At 45.2% G+C, this 23787-nt stretch overlaps 1 protein-coding gene across 1 annotated transcript in view; it reads right to left on the reverse strand.

Annotated features, from left to right (window-relative positions):
* The window catches only part of LIN7B (lin-7 cell polarity scaffold B), a 42066-nt gene extending 39438 nt beyond the window's left edge, over window positions 1-2628 (reverse strand). Inside the window, exon 1 of the mRNA XM_088443034.1 lies at window positions 2592-2628. Within this exon, the coding sequence (XP_088299160.1) occupies window positions 2592-2628 (37 nt within the window). The remainder of the gene's footprint in view (window positions 1-2591) is intronic.
* Window positions 2629-23787: the final 21159 nt, after the last annotated feature.

Raw genomic sequence — 23787 nt, forward strand, 5'->3', positions numbered from 1 at the left:
CGGTAACATCGTGTACCATCGGAACCATACGCAGCACTTGTGGCTGACCATACCCTACCGCAAGCACTGCGAGTGCTTCAGTGTGTAATTCAACCATGTGACGTGTACTGTGACGCTGCGTCTTAATTATGCACGCCTCAAACGGCGTTAAGATGCTCAGACACGCCTGCGTTCGCACCACCACTCCCTCGTTTCCATCAACCAACCCGTCATCACCCACAAACGGCTCGTCCTGTCACTCAATCTAGCGAGGCGTCTATATACAAGGGGCGATCACTTAGCGATAGCATGGACTGGTTTACACACGTGCACTGCGATGCATGCGCAAATTGCAAGCATCGGCAGGCTACGTGCGAACGCTGACTAGCGAACGTGTCTGAATCCGTCCCTCAGTCTCCTAGGTAACATAAATGTGTTCATGACACAAATAGGCACACTGTGACCAGCAATGTTGCAGCAACTATTATCCTCTGTCATTGGAGACTTTGTTATCACATCTTTAAGGACCATCTAAGGGCAGAGGGTTTAGTGGTGTCACCTGTAGCCCTGGAAGAAGATGGCTGTATGGTGGTTAGTATCTCAACCCTAATAGAAAAATTTAAATAAATTGAAATCACAAACATTGCAGCTTCTAAGAGGCAATGCTGTACCTGCTTAGTTTGGAATCCTGGTAAGGCAGGGCAGCCATTCTGGCACTTGTACCCCCCCTCTTCCTCAACCTAAATATTTTATCACCGAGTAAGAGTACCCTTCCCTGCTTCCCTGTGATCTCCTGCCCTTCTCCTTTAACCTTGTAGCAAACTCTTCTTTCCACTTCTCTTTTTTCTTTTTATTTCTTCTCTTCTTCTAATTGTACTTCTCCCCCCCTCTCCCCCCCCCCCAATGTCATGACATCATGTGGGCTGTAAAGACAAGAGAGCCTGGAGCTAGAAGGGAGATGGAAGCAGGGCTGTCCTTTATTGGGTGGAGCGCCTCTAAAGCCAACATAAACTGGGCAGAGTGGGCCCTTGGCATGGCCCTGCTGATTGCTCTTCCCACCTACACACCCCGTCCGCAGTCATTCTGAAATGGCTAATAAAAAATGTTCAGCACTTTTGGGTGGTAATGCAGCTTTCATTGTAACAGCTATGATGGGAGTTTGAGTGCAATTTACCAGGGCCGTAGCTAGGGTAGTGTGGCCGGTGCCATGGCACAGGGCACCACAGGTCAGGGGGCGCTGTTTGGGCCTGTCAAATGTCTGTTTATTATAATTCTCACTTGTAGCTTCCTCTTATTTCATCCCCAGCATCTCCTGGCCTCCCCTATCTCTTCCCTGGCCCTTCCCCATGAGGCCATGGCCCTTTTTTGGGTGCATTATGTCCCTTTGAAAAATGAGGGGGGCACCAATGCTCTTTCTGGCACAGGGCACCAAAAAGTCTAGTTACGGCTCTGCATTTTACCTTCAAGCATCAAAGGTTTAACACTTGGGTTTAGTTGTCCTTTACCTATTAATTACAGAAAAGTAGATTGGTGGGCACAACACGGCACCGTCTGTACTGTCACATTGACCATTTATTGACTAATTTGCAAATTGTCATATACAGAGGGGACATATCCAAAATCCTAATGGTCAATCAATTTTTTACAGAAATGGACAAAATTCATTTTGTAGCATTGCAAGTGAGACCGATGATATTTATTAACAAAATACGACAATTTGAGTAGCAGCATGTAAGACTTAAGGTGCCCACACACTGGCCGATTCCGACACATTGGAACAACAGATCGTGTAAAATATGTCCAAATCGCGAGGAAATCCCCACTCACATCGCATCTTCAGATCTGCCGTGCAGTATGGCAGATCTGACAATCTAGGACCCGATGCACTGTGAAAGTCTGACTGCAGGAGAGATCGTATGAAGATTGGACACCAAATCATTTGCAGATCGTGTGCAGATCTGCCGGGGAGAGTTTCAAGGGAAATCGAATCGTACACATCGGCTCATCGTGTGCAGATCGCTATGTGTGTGGGCACCTGAGTCAACCTGGGCTGTTTTTCCCTCCGATGTAGTCTAGGAGTTTACATTAAGGGCACTGCATGTAATGTTTCTCTGTCACTATTATTTTGCAGAAAGCGTTAAAGTACCAAATTACATGTTCTACCTGCAGTAAGGGAAAAGACAACAGCTATGTTTGGCAAACTATAATGACATACATACATACATACATATATACATACAAACATATAATCAACTACAATTGTATTGCATATTGCGAAGCAATAAGAAAAATTGCAGCGTGGAAATAAGAACGTGAAAGGTGTAAGGACAGGATGAAATGGAAATAATTCAATACTGACTGAAGAAATGTTACACAGTATACGATAGATGCTTTATGGGTCTGCAAAGAAGCAGAATAGAAATCGGATGCAGGGAGAGACCAGTGCAAGGTTATTCTGCAAATCACTCACTTTGCCGATTAGCAGGTTGGTGCCAGCTACAAAAAGAGAGAGAGAGAGAGAGGCAAAGCTATTCCCTCCTCTCTCTGGCTGCACTCAGCTGCTACAGGCAAAATCCCAACCCCTGCAATGAAACATGCACTGTATCTGTTACCTCTTTCCAGACCTAAAGGTTCAGTCAGAGCTGCCATCTTAACTCCAGCAGTCACATGCCCAGGAGTTCCCCCACTGTGGAGGAGGAGAAGGAGGGACTGTGCTGCTCAATCCACAAGCTTCGGAGATGCAGTGTGCATCCTGACAGCCACTTCTGCATCCTCCGCCAGACGTGGTGTCACAGGGATGAGTTGTCACAGTCTCATCCCATAATATTATGTGTACTGTGTAGTCATTGTGTAGCTACAGTCACACTCTGAAGCTGTGCATGAATCAATGTAAGATAAATGAATAGTGTAATATTCCTAGTGTTATTTTATGCTATGTCCAACCTCAGAGTGATATAGGGGTTTATCTACTAAGCAGTGTTAAGAGACAGAGTGAAAAGTGATAAGAAAGTGATAAGATGCCAGCCAATCAGCTACCAACTGTCATTTTTCAAACACAGCCTGTGAGATGCCAGTTGGGAGCTGATTGGCTGGCACCTTATCACAGACTTATCAATTTTCACTCTGTTTCCTAACACTGCTTAGTAAATAGGTCCTGACCCTTAGTCAGGATCTGCTTGATCTGTTATCCTTCTCTCTGCGATTGAAATGACATTAGCCAGCAGCAACTACTTCATACGGGAAGAAGCTTGGTTTAATGTAATATTTATTTTGATTTCTACCCTTTTGGCAAAAGAGCAGCACAGAAATTGGCCGCCAGAGATTAGGATACTCAGGAGAAATTTAGGCGGTGCTGCAGAAGTCTATCTTGCAGTATAAGGATTAACAAGCCAGAGTTGCAGTTTTATAAATCACAAGGAGCCGGCCCACAGAACTCTACACCATCCACATCACATAAAAAGCTCCTTATTTGTTGGCTAGTGTACAATGCAGGACTGAGGCCTGGTACACATCAAAACGATGTGGTTCCCTCCCAACGGGACATCCTACATAACGATACATCAGTCGTCCACACACAATAAACGATGTCTCACGCGACCGCGTGATATATCTTTTGCAGCCACATTTATAATGCATGCCGTTGACCACCGGGACGTTGCATCTGATGTGCAGAATATCAGATGTGACGATGTTGTGAAGACCCGCTGGAGCGTGCAATCGCGAATACACATTAGACGATGTGCCCGATACAATATATCGGATTGTCTAATGTATACCCAGCCTTAGTCTGGAGGCAATTGTACAAAGCAGGACTTTGTCTGGCGGTTAATGTAGAAAGCAGGACTTGTGTACCCAGCCCAACATCGGAAGGGTCAGAACCTGGCGGGGGAGTTGACATAGGCAAGTGCATACACAATTGCCGATGCGGGCAGTGACGGAGTATAAAGCAGTACTTAGTCTGGTGGCTAGTGTACATAGCTGTACTTAGTCTGGTGCCTAGTGTACATAGCTGTACTTAGTCTGGTGGCTAGTGTACAAAGCAGTACTAGTCTGGTGGCTAGTGTACAAAGCAGTACTAGTCTGGCGGCTAGTGTACAAAGCAGTACTAGTCTGGTGGCTAGTGTACAAAGCAGTACTAGTCTGGTGGCTAGTGTACATAGCTGTACTTAGGGCCTGATTCAGAGCCGGACGCTCTGACCAGAGCGCTCGCTCTGAATCAGGGCCTTCCTCCATGAAAATGGAGCAGCCTCCTGGCCGCTCGCATAGCTGTGGGTGACCACCCACAGCATATGCGAGCGGCCAAACAGATGGTCGTGATGGTCTTGACCATCGCGACCATCGGACTTGCGACGAAGACTCTGCGGTAGGGTCTCCCTGCCACAAGCCCTGGAGTGATTTTGGCTCTATCAGAGCCAAAATCACTCCCACTGACATCACTAGTGATGTCAGTGGGGCCGGCTTCAGACGGTAGGCGTTCCCATGGGAACGCCTCCGTCTGGAAGGCACGCCCACCAAAGGGGGCGTGCTGTCAATCAACATCGACAGCACGCCCCCTTTGGTGCGAGACCCGGAGCGATGGTGAGCCCGTCGCTCGCCGGGTCTCGCGCATGCGCACGACGGAGCTCCCTCCGTCGTGTGCATGTGCAGTGGGGAACACCTTTGCCTAGCATCTTCAGCCTTGATTTACAACTGCACCATCCTTTGGTTGATCACATTGCAATATAATCCTCAGAACTATTGCCGGTATGGGTGACACCTCCTGACCAAGGAGAGCCTATGCATTTAGGAGCTTTCCATTTGTCCTCAGAGGAGAAGCGTAGGAGATGCTCCCAAGGTCTTTGCCTATACTGTGGAGGAAAAAGACATACTGCTTTTGTTTGTCCAATCAAGTCGGGAAAAGGCAAGGTCTAGGTGAACAGGGAGAGTTACATCTAGGCCTTGCATCTGTCTCTCCCAATAACTCAGTCCTTATCCTCACAGTAATCCAGGTGAATGAGCAGCAAGTTTCCATTTCTGCCTTCCTGGACAGTGGTGCAGCTGACAACTTTATGGACATTTCTTTTTTCAATAACCTAGGACTGGTGTCCGAGCCGTTATTGCCGCCTATCTCTATTATAGGCCTGGATGGCAAAGAACTATCCCAAGTTGCAGTTAACTCCCAGATGCCTCCCATCCGGTTGTCAGTGGAATCATTACATTCCGAGAATATAACTTTCCTGCTGCTTCATTGTCCTCTGGCACTGCTGGTTTTGGGGCTACCATGGCTCAGAAGACATAACCCAGTCATTCACTGGCAGACTGGAGAGAGAAATGGGGGACATCCTGCTCTTCTCAATGCATCACTCTACCTGTTTGTCTGGCTGCCGCAATCCAGTCTGAAGTGTCTTCTAAGGTTGCTGCACCATATCATGATCTGGCCGAGGTTTTTTTTTAAAAAAAGGCAGACACACTTCCTCCTCATTGCCCATATGACTGTGCCATTGACTTATTTCCAGGAACGAGACTGCCCAAAGGCAGGCTATACGCATTGTGAATACCAGAAAGAAAGGCGATGCAGGAGTATATTCAGGAAGCTTTGGAGAAGGGGTTCATTTGACCATTTAAGTTGCCGGTCGGGGCAGACTTCTTTTTTGTGCAGAAAAAAGATGGATCCCTTCGCCCATGTGTTGACTTTAGGGGTTTAAACAATAACTCCTATTTGCTGCATCTGATTTCAGTCTTGTTCGATCAGCTTCGTGGAGCATCTATCTTCTCCAAAATGAATCTCATGGGAGCGTACAATCTAGTCCAGATCAAGGTGGGTGACGAATGGAAGACGGACTTCAACACCCACTCTGGTCACTATGAATACCTTGTGATGCCATTTGGTCCTTCCTATGCCCCAGCCGTCTTCCAAGACTTTATTAACGACGTATTGAGGGATTTCCTGGGAGTATTTGCAGTTGTCTACCTCGACTATATCCCGATTTATTCAAACTCTCTGCAAGAGCATCGTCAGCACGTGAGGCAGGTGCTATGGAGACTCCTGGAGAACAACTTATACGCTAAACCAGAGAAGTGTGAATTTGAGATCCAAGAGATATCCTTCCTGGGGTATATCATCTCATCCCAAAGGTTCTGTATGGATCCAGGCAAAGTCAAGGCAATTCTGGATTGGGTTCAGCCTACCACCTTGAAAGCTGTGCAATGTTTCCTTGGCCATTTATTAGAGATTCATCAAATCTTTCTCATCCATTATTCGCACCTATTGTGGAGCTTACCAAAAAAGGGGCTGATGTTGTCAGCTGGCCAGTCAAGACTCTCCAAGCATTCAAGTAATTGAAGTCTGCTTTCATTTCTGCTCCTGTCCTCCAGCAACCCAATCAGATCTTCCATTGATTGTTGAGGTGGATGCTTCCAAGGTTGGCGTGGGTGCTGTTTTGTCTCAGAAAGATCCCAGAGATAATAAGTTGCATCCCTGCACCTTTTTCTCCTGGAAATTCGCTTCAGCCAAGAGAATTACAATGTTGGGAATCGAGAACTTTTGGCATCAAGTGGGTATTCGAAGATTGGAGGCACTGACTGGAAGGAGTGAATCATGTTATCACTGTGCTAACAGATCATAAAAACTTGTCCTATATTGAGACCGCTAAGAGATTAAATGCCAGACAGGCATGGTGGGCGTTGTTCTTTACTCGCTTCAACTACGTTATTTTGTTTTATCCCGGCTCCAAGAATCTCAAAGCGGATGCACTGTCACGTAGTTTTAAACCCATTCAGCCTCTCATTGTCTTGGAAGAAACTATTGTTCCCACTTCCAAGATCCATTTTGGTTTGACCAGGAGTTTAGCGGATTCTTTTAATGGCTGTCAGTCTGAAGCTCCATCTGAGAAGCCTCCGAGAGTGGTGTTTGTGCCTGAGAGGTTTCGTAAGGCCGTCCTGTTGGATTTCCATTCATCCGAGGCAGTTGGTCATCCGGGTATTGCCAAAACTACTGAGTTACTATATCGCTCTACGTGGTGGCAGTCCATGGTCCAAGATGTCCGTGAATTTGTGTTGGCCAATGACATTTGTGCCGGAACAAAGCTCCTCGTACTGCTCCTCCCGGTCCTTCTACCTCCTCTTCCTACTCCTTCAAAGCCCTGAACCCACATCACCATGGATTTCATTGTGGATCTTCCATCTTCCTCTCGTTGTTTGGTCATCTGGACAGTTGTTGACTGTTTTAGCAAAATGGCTCATTTCGCCCCACTGACTAAACTGCCTTCTGCTAAAGAATTATCTTCTCCATTCATGCAACATATCTTCAGACTCCATGGTCTACCTGTTGATATTGGCTCAGACCGAGGGACCCAATTTGTGGAACGCTTTTGGAAAAAATTTTGTTCAGTCTTGGGTGTCAACCTCAGTATGTCCTCAGGATACCATCCCCAGTCAAATGGACAGACTGAGTGGGTAAACCAGTCCTTGAAGCAGTATCTTTGGTACTTAATTTCAAAATACCAGAATGATTGGGTTTCCCTTCTTCCTGTTGCAGAATTTGCTTTCAGTAATTCCTGCCACTCATCATCCTCTGTTTTACCATTCTTCTGTAATTCTGGGCTGCACCCTAGAGTTAATTCCTTTGAGACGGTCGCAACTGGAACTCCTTCCTCTACATCAGTCTTTAGACTCTGGTCTGTTTGTAGGAAGGTTCGCCAATGTCTCATCAAGGCATCCTATCGCTCCAGGACATGGGCGGATAAACATTGGAAACCATGCAATTCCAAGGTGGGAGATCTAGTCTGGTTATCATCTAAAAATATTAACATCCGCTAACGATCTCAGAAGTTGGGTCCTAAATTCATAGGGCCTTTTAGAATCATCAGCCAGATTAATCCGGTGGCCTTCCATCTGAAGTTGCCCAACACCATTAAAATCAATAACACGTTTCACTGCTCTCTGCTCAAGCTGGTGTTTTCTTCTTCCAAGCTTGGTGCCAGATGGCCAGTTAGACCTTCACCTGTCCTCATCGGGGGCATCAAGAGATTTTTGTTGAAAAGATCCTGGATTCCAGATTGTCACGTGGGGGTCTTCAGATCCTGGTTCAATGGAAGAGGTATGGGCCAGAGGAGCGCTCCTGGGTTCCCAAGAGAGCTTTACATGATCCTGCCTTGATAAGGTAATTTTTTCAGAACTTTTCTGACAAACCTAGGTCTAGGGGGTTCCTTAACCCCTCTTCAAGGGGGGGGTACTGCCACAAGCTGCCGCCGTGTCTTGTTGGACAACTGTGCTCCTGGCAATTCTCTTAGGCCTGTTGCCGGGACACGGAGACACCATCAACTCATGAAGTCCTCCAAACTGGTTGTACGTCATCCCTGCGGGACTGTATTGGCTCTTCATCCTTTTTCTGTCCTGCTGGTGCGTTACACGGATGCCGGTGATAGCGTCTTACACGTGTTTCCGGTTCCATAGAGTTGGTATCTCATTATGATTGTCAGCGTCTCCAGTTCTGAGTCTGTCGCGTCTCCTGTTGTATTACATCCCAGCGACTTTAACCTCACTGCAGCGTCTGAGGTTCCAGCATAACATAGCGGCTATCTCCGCTGCAGAGTGCCTCCAGCCTTTCAAGTGCCGTGTCTATTCCGGCAGCACAGTGCGCACTACTGCGTCTGAGAGTCTCCCGCCTTACACCGGAACTACCTCCGCAGTGTGTGTACACATCATTTCCCAGTTGCCGCATCCCGACGGCATTAACCGCAGTGCAGCATCTGAGTGGATTAAGCCTAAACATCATGGCAATCTCCGCTGCTCTGCGTCTTCAGTTATCACAAATTGCCGCATCATCAGTGCAGCATCTGAGTGGACTTTATTGTACATCAAAGTTATCTCCGCTGCTCTGCACCTTGCCAAGTATCCCCAGCCCTCAAGGCTGCTCCGTGACCATCAGGTCACCACCTTGCCAAGTATCCCCAGCCCTCAAGGCTGCTCTGTGACCATCAGGTCACCACCTTGCCAAGTATCTCCAGGCCTCAAGGCTGCTCCATGATCATCGGGTTACCACCTTGCCAAGTATCTCCAGGCCTCAAGGCTGCTATGTGATCACTAGATCTCCACCTTTGCCTAGCATCTCCAGCCTTGAGTTACAACTGCACCGTCCTTTGGTTGATCCCATCGCAATATCATCCTCAGATGCCTCCTTCTGAAGAGATTCTTCTTGGGATTCATAACACAAAGCAGGTTTGAGCTTGGTAGATAATGCACAAAGACAAATTTATTCTGGTACTTTTTGTCTGCCAGAACAGAACGCAACTTATTATTATGGGAATATCCAAGCATTACCAGTTACAAACTCATTATTAGAAAGCATGTGGCTCTATTATTAGTTATATACCACTGTTAATACTGGTGTCTAGAAACATTGCTATATCATAGATTAATTTTTTTTTAATGGTTAAAAAGTTAACTTTTATCCCTCACCTACAATTAGATCAAGCTATGTGGACAATAGTTAATATGGACCATCTAGGAAGGTTTACTCTTATAATATTGAATATATGGGTTTAGTGAGCTGCGCTCCCTGTGTTAGACAGGTACAGTATAGGGACTCTGCTGTGACTGGTCCTAGTGGATCTTCCAGTTCCACTAGAGACTCTGGAAAATATATTAGGTGTCCCTGGATGCAATGCAAGTCCCTAGATGTGTCTTGTATTGTAGTAGGAACAAGAGAAGTTGAATTAATGGAAAGGGGCTCTAGCAGCTTGAATTAAAAGATGATTGATTTTCCTAGCCTTTCCGTTATGACTTACTGTACCAGGAAAACTTTACGCAACATTTTACAAAACTTCATGCGGACCTGGTCTCTTGGAAGCAGATTATAATTTCATGGCTGGGCAGAGTGGCAAACTACCCCAGATTATCCTCCGCCTTCTCAGAAAACCTATTTTCAGGGGTGGTCGGGGCTGCCCAGGTTTCAAACTTCACTATTTGGCTAGCCACGATTCCCAAATTCCACAACAACCTCCTGTCTTGACATTGAATCCAGCCTCATTAACTCCCCAGACCTGTCTACAAAAGCAGCACAGTGCTCCCCCTTCTAACCTCCCTCCTACCCTTAAATTTCTCCTATATCTATGGAACCTATACTCTGCTAAATTCTCCATATATCCCTATATCGACCCTTATACCCATATGGAATAATCCCAGTTTCCCACTGGGCCTACAAATGACCTGCATGACACTGTGAACAAGACTGGCCCTTAAATTTCCTGTTGATTATAGCGCACGCAGGCTTTGGCTTCCCCTCTCAGACCTACTATCGAAATCTCCTATATAGCCTTTTAAAACCTTTGAATATTGACAAATAAGACATTTTCTAATCTCTATGCCACAAGCTCCATACCTTCAGTACCACCCCATGTCCAAATAAATAATTTCCCAAATTGTTGGTACCCTCATTGATGCTGCTCTCCCGGACTATAGCCCCCACGATTCCTGGTGGAATGCGGACCGCCGGATAACGAAGCTTGGGAAGACAATGATACAGGCAGTTGCCAAATATTCAATTTCCATAGAACTCAAAAATACCTCTATTAAATAATGTTATTGCTTGTACTATACTCCAGTACAGCTCTCACAAATATTTCCTTCTGCCTCTCTTCTTTGCTGGAGAAACTGTGCCCTTCAGGATACCCTTACCCATGTCTGGTGGACCTGCCTGGTCCTTGATGTTTTTTTGGACCTCAGATCATGCATTGGTAGGATAAATCCTCTTCCACCGACCCCCTCTGCCCTAAAATCACACGTTTGGCATATTGCAGCTATGGAAAACATCACCTATTATCTCCTCTAGAGGGGCCATATGTTTACCCAGGTGTGGGCTCTGTGGCTCTCCTATGAAGGCACCCCTTACCCTTACCCCTGCCTCCTCTGCTGGACCCATGTGCGACGGGGTGGACCATCCTCCTTGCTTCATCCTACCTTGCTATATTGCCTGAGATAGGTACTTTTCTCTGCATCTGTAATGATACTTCTTGCACATCATTTGATGCCCCTCGATATGCTGTCTTTTTTTTAAGGAGTACTTTTCCCTCCTTTCACCCCTACCCTCCCTCCTCTTATACGCCATACTTTTTTGTTTCATTTACATGTCTTGTTTTCTATTGAATCTTTTTTTATTTGAAAATGTCGCTCATTGCTGGTGCTTTCTAGATTTTTTTTTTTTTTTATAAATTCTTTCTTTTCAGAGAAAACATCTTGTTATATCAAGTAACAGTGGTACATAATCTATACATTTTCCTTTTTTCTCAACATTAGTGCATATAAACCTTGCAGATGAAAATCAGGAACAATAAAACAAACCTTGAATATCAGTAAGGAAAAATAAAAAAATTGTATCCAAACAATTAAATCTTCTGCAGATAACGGCATGGACAACAAAAACCTACAATTTCTCAATTAAAACAAAAATACAACAAATTAGACCAGAAAAATAAAAGGAAAAAGAGAGAAAGAGAAATAAATAAAAATAATATATAAATAAATAATAATTAATAATAATTTTTGGAAAGATAGGGAGGGGAGGAGGAAGGAGGAGAGGCAGACAACCAATGCTAAGCATACACCTTCCGAGACCAGGCATCAGTAAAATCAATAGATAAACTAGGGTCGTGGGATGAGGGCTGCGTAAGAAGCAGATGATTTAAATTCAATCCAATTACACCAAGTGTTTTTCAGGGGCTGAGTAGAGAATATCATCCATGGTCATATAGAAATCAAGACGTTGACACCATTCCCACACTGTGGGGGGAACCTGAGAGTGCCAGCGGACTGGGAGCACTGCCCTTGCGGCGTTGTTGCTATGTCTAAGTAGTGATTTTTTATATATAGAGACAGAGAAAGACGTATGAGATAGCAACCAGAAATCCGGTCCAGTTGGTACAGTAAATCCTAATATCTCAGAAGCCAAGGCTATTATCTTACACCAAAAGAGAGAAATTAATGTACAGTCCCACCAAATATGTATAATTGTACCTGTTTCCTGAAGACATCTCCAGCAGAGAGGGGACACCGAGGGGAAGCATCTATGTAGGATGACAGGACAGCGATACCATCTTGTCAACACTTTATATTGTGTTTCCCGAACCTCCAGACTATCTGAGCACACCTTGGAGATTTGGAAGACTTTATCCCAATTCATTTGAATACCCTTATATGTAAAATCCCTGTTCCAGGCCTCAACAAAAAGAGGATCAGAAGTAAACATGTCGTGTAGCAAGATCTTATAAATACCTGAGATAATATGTGTGGGAGGAATACGATGGGAACACATAGATTCAAAGGGCGTCATATCTCTGGCAAATACTGAAGGGCTCCCAAGGGATGAAGCAAAATATCGTACCTGAATGTAGGCCCAAGAACATTCCTCATTAAGGGAGGTATTAGCACATAGGTTTGGAAATGACATAAATTTACCATCGGCCAGCAAGTGACTCATTCTAACAATCCCAGCCCCCGACCATTTAAAAATGAAAGGTCCTGAAGTCCCAGGGGGGAAAAGGGGATTATGTAGGATAGGGGTGAGGGGAGATATCACAGAAGATATCCCAGGTTTAGTACGCATTCGTTTCCATGTCTCCAAAGTAGGGCCTACTGTTGGGTGTGAAGAGCGGGCAATTTTAGAGCACCACGACAGTGTGCGCAAATGGAGTCTGGATGAATCCGCCTCTAATTCAACCCACTGCTTATCCAAACTACGTCGGGTCCAATCCAAGACTTTACTAAGCACTATGGCCTTATAATAAGTTAATATCATGGGCAATTGCTGCCCTCCCCGACACTTTTGTCTAAATAATACCTCAATCTGGGTTTTCTGCCCCCCCAAATAAAGTTTCGTATAAGATTATGTGTTTCAGACAAAAAGCCTGGAGGGAGACCTATTGGAGTTGTCTGTAATAGATACAAAAGACGTGGAAGGATATTCATTTTAACAATATTTAGACGACCCAACCATGAGAACTTTTTTAGGAGCCACTCATCTTATTCCTTACGAATGGAACTTAGCAAAGGTGCATGATTAAGAGTAAACAAATCCTGTAAACGTCTAGGTATGAATATACCTAAATATCTAAGATAGGAAGTCTGGAATTTAAATGGGAAAGAAGCTCCAAGGGCAGATATAGTCTCAACTGAAGCGGTGACATTTAATGCCAAAGATTTACTGTACTTAATTTTAAAGTTCGAGAGATTGCCAAATTGCTGAAATTCTTTCATTAAGTTGGGAAGAGAGGTGACTGGGTTTGTGACTATCGCTAATAGATCATCCGCAAAGAGAGCAAGGCGATAGTCCCGCGAACCCACCATAAGACCTGTTATGTTTGGATTGGCCCTAATTGCTCTCGCCAGGGCCTCCATGCATAGAACAAAAACCAGTGGAGAGACAGGGCAGCCCTGGCGAGTACCATTGGCTATATGCACTGGATCGGATAAAGTCCCGTTTACACGTATCTGGGCTGAAGGGGCTCTATATAAGGACAAGATTTTTGATAGAAAATTAGCGCCCAGACCCAACCGCCTTAGTATTGACGTCATGAAACTCCAATCCACCCGATCAAAAGCTTTTTCAGCATTGGTGGAGAGGAGTATCATAGGGACATCCAAGGCCACTGCATGGTGTATCAAATCAATGACTTTGGTGGTGTTGTCCTTAGCCTCTCTACCTGGGACAAAGCCCACCTGGTCAGAGTGAATGACAGTCGGGAGAAATGGTTTGAGGCGATTGGTTATAAGCTTGGCGTATAGCTTGACATCCACATTCAGGAGAGAGATCGTGTGAGCAGGGTCGGCAGTGTAGGGACTGGTCCGGCCCGAAATCCAGGGACCGCTGGACCAACAGGCGTCGGCGGTTCGGGCAGCGCGGTGCGGCGGCGGGAGACGGGGCTGGACGAGCTTGCATCTGAAAAGATTCAAGCTCGTCCAACCACCAGCACGGATTTTGAATTTGGCGCCGCCGGCGAGCCAGCAATGGCTCGCGGGCGGACAGCCAATCCGAATCTGGCACGGCGAGCCAATTGTGGCTCGCCGCGTCATGGCTCTGCCCCCTCGCGGCTCCATATATTAGGCGCCGCTGAGTGGGGCGAGTCAGTCCGTCGGCGGAGAGCAAGCCAAGAAGATCGTCCGCGGAGAAGAAGAGTTCCAGAGGCGCCGGAAAACGCCGGAAGACGTCGTGCTCAACTCCTGAAGACGGAAGCGCTGCTGCTGGAGCCGGAAGACGGCGGTGGTCAGCGGAGCCGAAGCTGAGGACCGGAGAGCTCTGCAGTGGAGGGAAGTTAAAGAGCTTATCGAAGTTCCCCACTGCAGGCTCTCCCAACGGACAGGGTAGGCGGCCGTGGGCCACCTTTACTTACCTTTAAAATCCAGTAAACTATTTGTTGTCGGGCTTAAGGCCCATGGGAATAATCAGGCACTAGGCCTGTGGTCACGTAGGAGGGGCACAAGGCCCCGGGGATAGCAGGGGGCATTAGGCCCGGTTTGAGGAGTTGTGCTTCATTGCACAACCCTAGGGTAGCCCCGCATATATAGTGATCTGGGCATTAGGCCCAGGTCACTGCACCACCCTCAGGTAGCCCCGCCTATAAAGTGATCTGGGCATTAGGCCCAGGTCACTGCACTACCCTCAGGTAGCCCAGCGTGTAAAGTGATCTGGGCATTAGACCCAGGTCACTGCACTACCTTCAGGTAGCCCGGCGTATAAAGTGATCTGGGCATTAGGCCCAGGTCACTGCACGACCCTCAGGCAGCCTCGCATATAAAGTGGGCTGGGCATTAGGCCCCGTTCACTGCACGACCCTCAGAGGCGGCCCTGCATATAAGGTGGTCTGGGGCATTAGGCCCGGTTCACTAAAAGACCACCAGATTCACCAGAGGTGGCCCAGCTTCAGAGTGATCTAGGCGTTAGGCCTAGATCCCTAGGGATCGGTCGAAGGAAGGTGGGTCTAAAGTGCAAGGCGTCCTGGCAAGAACCGAAGCGATCAATTACAGGTCGGCGGACCTGTGCTGCAGAGTGCCCGGCGCTGGAGGTCTGTGTCACTGGGTACAGAGTGCTGGTAGGTGGTTCAAAGAATAAAGTAATCCGAGTAATAGACCCGGATCACCCGCTTTAACCCCAGCTTGGTGAGGTTGAGTACTGGGCATAGGCTATTGAGTAAGCTCTCTCGGGAGTCAGTGCAAGGGGCTGTGCGGCTCCGGTACTGAACCCCTGTAGGGGGAACTCTGAAGATTCAGCCTAGTAGATCAAGGCAGCGGTGTGTTCATAGGAGGGTACAGACAGGGCCGGCCGGCCGGGAAGAGAAAGGGATGGACAGCTGAAATGAGAGTGTTTCCGCTAGAGGTATATTGTTCTCAAGCTTAGTTAATATAATGTGCAAGGTGACGTTTATTTGTTGTTTGCCCTGAATCTTCTCGTTATAGTAGAGAGTTTACGGAGAAAGTTTCTGGAAGAGAAGTTCAAGCTTCCAGACATACAAACAGGTAACCCAGTTGGTACAGCATTGTTTGCGTGTTTGTTCGTGAAGGTAGGGGGATTGTTTTGTTTGATCCTCAGGGGCAGCGGATGACTCGTCAAGGTGACAAGGGGTCTAGTGTGAGTATCTCTCAGTGTCTGTCCGTCTTTCAGTGGAGCGTCCGATAGGGGATCTCTCACAACGGTGAGAGATCCAAACATTCTATACTTTCTCTCCTTCTGTCTGTTCTTCCCTTGAACACCGGTTAGGGGATCTCTCACAACGGTGAGAGATCCAAACTACACCTGAGTGTGTGAACACTGTATAGGTGAAAACTGGGTAGCTGAGGCCCCGTGCCAATGATGACCATTCACCCATCCGGTGAAGGTCGCGTTCATCCCTAGCGGTTATTGTGTCGCCAAGCGTAGGAGGATCATTATTGAATACTCCATTCTCTTACAGTTTGAGGCTGGTTTGAACCTGATACTAAAACGGTGAAGAAGTTCCGGATCGTAGATCAGTTGGCAATTTGGGAACGAAGGCTCTAGGACTCTGCCGCGGAAAAGTGGTGAGTGTTGGCTAACGAGTTATCGCTAGGGCCTCACATTCGGGCGATAGCTTGCTGGCAGGGACGGATCCTTGCTCTCCTTGGGAATTACTGTGATGTGTGCCCCAAGCGACTGATCAAAAAAAGGGCTATGCTCTGATACAGCATTACATGCCCGTAATAACAGTGGCAAAAGGGTATCTTGACATGTTTTAAAGTAGGACACCGTAAACCCATCAGGGCCGGGACTTTTCCCAGACGGGGAGGTTTTATTAGCTACGGATAGTTCTGCTTCTGTAAATGGGGATTCGAGAGACTGTGGCACCGCTTCAGGGAGAGTAGGGAAAGCTATTTCCTCTAAATAATTCTGGATTTCTAATTCTCGATCTGTCAGATCCAAGCCCGAACGGGTCGGACCTAAATTATACAGCCCAGAATAAAAACTCTGAAACAATGCTGCAATAGCTTTATCCATGTGACAGAGGTTACCCTTATGGTCTCTGATACTCTGAAGGTAAGTCAAAGATCTCTGGGCTCTAAGTGCCCTTACCAACATTTTACCTGGTTTATTCCCCCAACGGTAATATTTATGGCGGCATCTCCGAAATCCTCTCTGGGCACCCTCATTCCGGAGATTATTAAGATCAGATCTAGCCATTTGAAGTTCCACCAACACATCAGAGGTCATATTACATTTATGGGTAAGTTCTAACACCTGAATTCTAGACAATAAAGCATCTCTACTTTCATTTTTCTTTTTTTTGAGATAAGACCCTAGTTGAATACATTTACCCCTAATGACGCATTTATGGGCCTCCCATATTGTAACAGGGGACACATCATCAGTGATTTTGTGAGAAATGTAGTCTTCCAGGGTTTCTCCAATTTGAGCTTTACAATAGGGATCCCGAAGGAATTGCTCATTAAGCTTCCACAGCCACTGGCGTGGGGGAGGGTCACACAGATATAATGTCAAAAGTATCAGGGCATGGTCAGAGCTAGTAATCTGCCCAATAGTATCTTTCGCCAAAAGATCTAAATGGGAGTGATCAATGCAAAAATAATCTATGCGGGAATAAGACCTATGTGGAGAAGAGTAGAAGGTGTAATCCCTCTCTGCTGGATGTAATAGTCTCCAAGTGTCTACTAGCTGAAAATCGTGTAAGGTCAGCCTAAACTTCCTAGTCTCTTTAATGGAGGTGCGTGGGGTCCCAGAGGAAGTATCAAGAGAAGGCTCCAAGGCCCAATTGAAATCGCCGCCAATTACTCTGATCCCCTCCAATTGATCCTCTATTAATTCCAACGACTTACGCAGAAAACCAGACTGACCCTGATTAGGTACATACAGATTGACTAGGGAAAATTTTTGATCATCTATGGTAACTTTGACCAACAATCCCCTATCGTTCCAAATAGGGACAGCTGAAATATTGGAAAGCTTCAGATGTTTAGCAAACAAAATGGCTACGCCCCTAGCCTTGGCTTCAGACAAATTATTGAAGTAACCCACTGGAAAGTATCGAGATCTAAGGGACGGGGCCATACCCTCTTTAAAATGTGTCTCCTGAAGAAAAGCTATGTCTACCCTGTCCGAATGCAGTGTATGTAGAAGACTGGACCTTTTCTCAGGTATATTAAGTCCCTTTACATTGTTAGAAAAAATAGATGATAGCCGAGACATAGCGCCGCCGGAGAGACTCACTGCCTCACCTAAAGCCACCCTGAGGTCTCTAGGATAACGCGGGTAAGAGCGGCGCATGCCCCGGCCCCCCGCACTGCCCCACAACACCGGAGTACAGCCGCATTGGAAAAGCGGCACTGCCCGCGGCCGCCATCTTGGATCGCGGCCGGGCATAATTTCTCCCCTCCCCACTTTCAGCAACAGCCACCGGAGCTATTATTAGACCCATAGGAACAAGCGGGACGCCTGGACACCGTTTCAGGGACGTCCCTCAGTTACAAGCTCCCCGCTGGCCACACATCACCCGCGGCCGCCATTTTTTGAGACCTGATTAAGCTGCTGCAGCAAGCGCTTACCTCCTTTCACAATCCTCTCTGTTTGCTGCTCACACCAGGGAGCAGGGTGGTGTTGCTGGGTCCTCATACTGTGATCTTGTCTTGTCTGGTCCAAAGATAGTGCTCACAAGCCATACTATAAGTTTTAATTTACAGACCCAGTGTCATATATATCCTGAACACCTGGGGCTCCCCCTAGTGGCTCCTGATTAAATCGCACATCACATCCCTATACCATGGAGAAGTTTGTGGCCAGACCACAGCGTGCACCTAAAGGTCAAACTACTAAAGGGAAAGACAAAAATGTAGCTCCATCATCATCTCCTGACTCTCCTACTTCACCTCCAGCTGACAATATTCTGGACGGAACCTCTAAATCGACTCAATTTAGTACCGCCTCAATAGCTAAAGCCCAAGAAATATCTGAGCTTCTTTCTCCCTTGCTTGACAAAAAACTGTCCGGCCTCAAAGAAGCTATAGAATCAGCAGTTTCGCAACTTAAGGAACATGGTCGACGCTTTACGGAAGCAGAACAACGTATCTCCAATGTTGAAGATGAGCTAACAGAGGCACAAAGCGTAATACGTACACAGGAATCAGCGATCTCTGCTATGCAGGAAAAATTGGAAGACTTAGAGAATAGGAATCGCCGCAACAATTTAAGGTTAATAGGCCTACCGGAATCTGTTAAGCAAAGAGATCTCATGGATTTCGTCTCTAAATGGTTACCCTCTGAGCTCAATTGCTCGGCTTCTTCCAATACCCTCATCATAGAACGAGTTCACCGCATAGGCCCTGACCGTGCTTCTGACCAGAGAAGACCTAGGCCTGTCATAATGAAAATGTTGAACTACCTAGACAAAACTCGCATACTGGACGCCTACCGCAAATCAGAAGGCCTCACCTATCAGGGACACAAATTGTTGTTGTTTCAGGACTTCTCGTATCAAGTAGCAATGAAAAGAAGGGAATACTCTACTATTTGTAAAGCATTATTTGATCTGGGACTGAGATTTGCATTAATGTACCCTGCGAAGCTGAAAGTCCTACATAACGGCAAACAACACTTTTTCGATTCTCCATCGTCTGCAAAGACTTTCCTGGACTCTCTAACTGACCAAATCACTCCTCAAAATGATATCGTGACTTAAGAAGATACATTTAATTGTACAAATCCGTCTCCTATCGCAAACATGGAGAGTTTGTTATTGGAAATATATATCTTATGCTTGTTTTCAAGATTTCTGGTTATTTTAACAACTGCTAAACGTCAACGGCAGAATTGTCAAGATAATCTCTGGTTTGTTGTTTTCTCCCCTTCCTTTTACACATTTACCATTCCTCCTCTTTCATATCCCCTTTTTTATTTTCTTTTATTTCTTTTTTTCAATTATCGATACTTTTATACCTCACTGGGTTTAAATAGGCCCGTAGAGCCTTATTTTTTGGTTCTTAAAATTTTCAAAAATTGTAAGACTGCATTATGTTTGTTATATTCCATACATTATGGCAGGTCATGTTTTTGTTTTTGTGTTATGTGTATTTTTGTAATGGCACTTTCAAGGTTTTACTGCAGGCGCTCTCTGCATGCTGGGACTGAGAGCGTGATGGTCTCTTTACGATGGTTCATTTTTTTGATCTACAGAACAGGTATAGGATAACACAATGTCTCACTCTATTGCTGATCTCACTAAAACACAAAAAAACATAAGATTTTTAACTTGGAACGTAGAGGGTTTAAACACCCCGATTAAACGGCGTAAAATACTACAACAACTTAAAAAATTTAAACCTGACATAGCAGTGCTACAGGAGACCCATTGGAGACAGGGTGACCCTAATACTCTTAGAGACTCATGGATAAAAGATTATACAGCTGCATCTTTCACATCTAAAAAAAGAGGGGTGCTGGTGATTTTCCATAAATCTTTAAAATACACAGTTGTAGACTCGATCCTGGACACCGAGGGCAGATTTCTTTTTCTTAAACTGAATTTAGAAGGTGAATTAATCACGCTTGTCACTTTGTACGCTCCCACAGGTCACAACAATGCATTCTTCTCCGATCTCTACGCCCGACTCCAGAATTGGGCAGAAGGCGCCCTCGTCATAGGAGGAGACTTCAACACTACTCTTTCTCCTAGTCTGGACAGAACGGGAGCATCCGGTGAGTGGCGGGGCAGCACATCTCCAACGCTACAACTACTAATTGAATCCCTCGCCCTAGTAGACCCATGGAGACACCTCCACCCCTTAGCACGTGATTACACGTTTTACTCCCACCCCCATCACTCCTCAGCTAGATTGGACTTCTGGCTGGTCTCAAGCTCATTAATTAATAGGATTCAAACATCTCATATAGAAAACATAGTCATCTCCGATCATGCGCCTACATGGTTCACGTTACAACTATCTACCCCCAAAACATCTTCCTTCAATTGGAGATTCCCCTCATACTTATTCACTTCTCCAGACTTCAAAAAATACTTAGAACAACAATTTCTTAATTATAATAATGATAATGCTTCTCATATTGGCGACATATCATTGTTCTGGGCCGCATCTAAACCAGTAGTGAGAGGGCATATTATGGGATATGTTTCCCATAAACGCCGTAAACTTAACACACGTTTCACGGAATTGAGTAACGCCCTATCACAATCGTATGCCATTATGCTGCAAAATAACAACACAGAGACACGGCGGAATTATTTGAATAACAAAAATTTATATGACACATTGTGCACTGAAAGAGCCCAATATTATCTAGATTTCCAGAAACATCGCTATTTCCGTTGGGGAAATAAAGCGGGCAATGCTAGCTAATATAGTGAGAAGTCAGAAAACATCCTCTCCCATTCTTTCTCTTAAAGGTCCCCTAGGATCATTACATACCAACGAGGACATTGCGGCCTCTTTCTTACAATATTACACAGACTTATACTCCGCACAGGATGATAACCCTGTTCTGGGGATGAACTTTTTGAAAGAGGCTAATCTACCTTCCCTCTCTGAAGAGGCCCGCGACTCCCTAACAACTCCTGTTTCGGAGTTGGAGGTTGCTCTAACTATCAAGTCCCTGGCCAACGGAAAGACACCCGGCCCAGATGGCCTTAGTGCCGAGTACTACAAAATATTAAATCCACTTGTAACCCCTCATTTAGTTTCCTTATTTAATTCAATATTGAAGGGAACCTCAACACCACCAGACTTTAACCAGGCCCGAATTATCCTTCTCTTGAAACCTGAGAAAGACCCTACGCTGACCCAATCATATAGGCCAATATCTCTGCTCAACCAGGATTTCAAAATCCTCACTGGTATTATCGCTCAACGTTTACAATTAGTATTGCCACATCTCATACACACCGCACAAACTGGGTTTATGAAAGGACGACACTCAGTGATCAACGTCCGACATTTGATTGCAGGATTAACTAAATCTCACCAAATGAGAAATAACCAAACGCTCCTTGTCAGCTGCGACGCTGACAAGGCCTTTGATAGGGTGTCGTGGAACCACCTACTGCGCATCTTCCAGCTACAAAATTTTGGTCCCGAATTTATTACATTATTCAAAACAATATACCACACCCCTATAGCATTCCTAACAGTTAACGGCCTGAATACTCCATCCCTTAGACTACATAGGGGAACCCGACAGGGTTGTCCCCTATCTCCTTTATTATTTAACTTGGCTATAGATCCTCTTATCCGCACCTTTTTGCTATGTCAACAATGGCAGGGAATAAATATCGGAAATAATACTTTGAAAGTCTCCGCGTATGCGGATGACTTATTACTGTATTTTGAGAACCCACATTCTGCCATACCTAAACTCCTTCATATCCTGAAAGACTTCCATATTATCTCTGGTTTTTTGATAAATTATAACAAAACAGAGGCCTTGGCCCTACACTCGGACGTCACAAAAAACTGGAAAAATTCTTTCCCATTTAAATGGGCCAAAACAACTCTAAAATACCTAGGCCTTAATATCCCGGCACATCCCTCCGCCCTATACTCAGTCAATTTCCCTGCTTTAATACAACGTACACTTTTAGATTTTAAAAAATGAAAACATCTCCCACTCTCATATCTCGGTAGATGTCAATTAATTAAAATGATATCTTTTCCTAGGATTTTATATCTTTTTCAGATGCTCCCCTTGCTTCCTTTAGAATCTGATTTAAAATTGATTAACAAAGCGATCAGCAAGTTCATTTGGGCGAACAAAAAACCCAGGATTTCATTATTCAAACTCAGACAACCACCTGCTTTAGGCGGAATTAATCTCCCTTGCTTAAAATCTTATGCTATTGCGTCAAATTACCGATACGCAATTGACTGGATTAGAGGAACAAATGGATTTGCTGACACGCTAATAGAGCAATCTTTTAGTGTTGAAATGCCATTAGCTAGTTTGCTACACACACGACCCTTGTCCTTTCCACCTCACGTAGCACAAAATCTACTACTACATACTACATGCTTGGCTTGGCGCCGAGCCAGAACTCAAATGAGAGTCCCTCCCAATGTCTCCTTGTTCCTTCCTATCGGCCATAACCCAGGGTTTGATGCTGGTTTTCTAACACAGACTTTCAAAACCTGGAACACACAGGGATTGCGTTACATATATCAATTATTGGATCTCTCCACAATGACTATTTACTCTCATAACCAAATACAGGAAAAATTTCCCTGTATCCAAATCCCTTTATTTATATATTTCCAAATACGTAGTTATGTCAATACTTTACTCCCTAAAATTCCCATTATACCTGGGAAAAATGGTTTGGATGATGTGCTGTCTCGCTGCCTCTCTATGTCATTTTCCACTTCTATGCTATACACCTATATACGCCGGGAAATAAATTTGGAAGTGGAGACGGTGGGATTTGCCAAGTGGCATTCCACATTCCCTAACATACCCCTATCCACCATTTTGAAATCTTTTGTTAGACTCAATAAGCAATTAATTTCGGCTTCATACGCGGAAATGCAGTATAAATTATTGCATCGTGCCTATTTCACCCCCAAATTAAGACTCATCACAGGTACTTCCACAGACTCAAATTGTTTTAAATGTGGTCAACCTGATGCGGATCTAATGCATTGTATGTGGCACTGTGCGGAGGTACAGAGGTTCTGGTCCTTGGTACACACCTATATTTCCACCAAGTTGGGAATTGCCTTTGAACTAACACCCGAGTGGGCTATGTGGGATATTGTACCATCATCTGGATCATCCTGTGCCCCTGGAGGTGCCCGTCTATTACTAGCAAAGATTGCAGCAGCTGCGAAAAAAACAATATTATCTCAATGGATATCCACTGACACTTTAACACTCAGTCTTTTACAACCTAGAATTACGCACCTATTTAATATGGATTGGTTAGAAAGAACTATCCCTTAATAAAGACAAGGAAGCAGAGAAGTTCTTTAATATTTGGCTCCCATATGTTCACACATTAACACCTCAGGTTAAAGACACGCTTCGAGCTGCAGTTCAACTTACAGCCTGGTATAATGAAGAAACCTTGTCTTCAGGTGAACCACCATTTTAATTCCTGTATTGTTACGTTCCTCATGGATACATTGTATTGCACATCACTGTTGTGGTCCTGTTGATGTCTTGTCATTTTCTGATCAATATGTTATATTGTTTATTGCGGTTTTACAATAAAAATATGTTTTAAAAAAAGAAAAAATAGATAATTTAGCCATAGTCAATATTTGAGAAAAGGAAAAGATACCTGTATCGTTGGGTACCGTGGTCATTTACCT

The sequence above is a fragment of the Taudactylus pleione genome, unplaced genomic scaffold (assembly GCF_031769625.1).
Source record: "Taudactylus pleione unplaced genomic scaffold, aTauple2 ptg000324l, whole genome shotgun sequence".
Taxonomy (NCBI): Eukaryota; Metazoa; Chordata; class Amphibia; order Anura; family Myobatrachidae; genus Taudactylus; species Taudactylus pleione.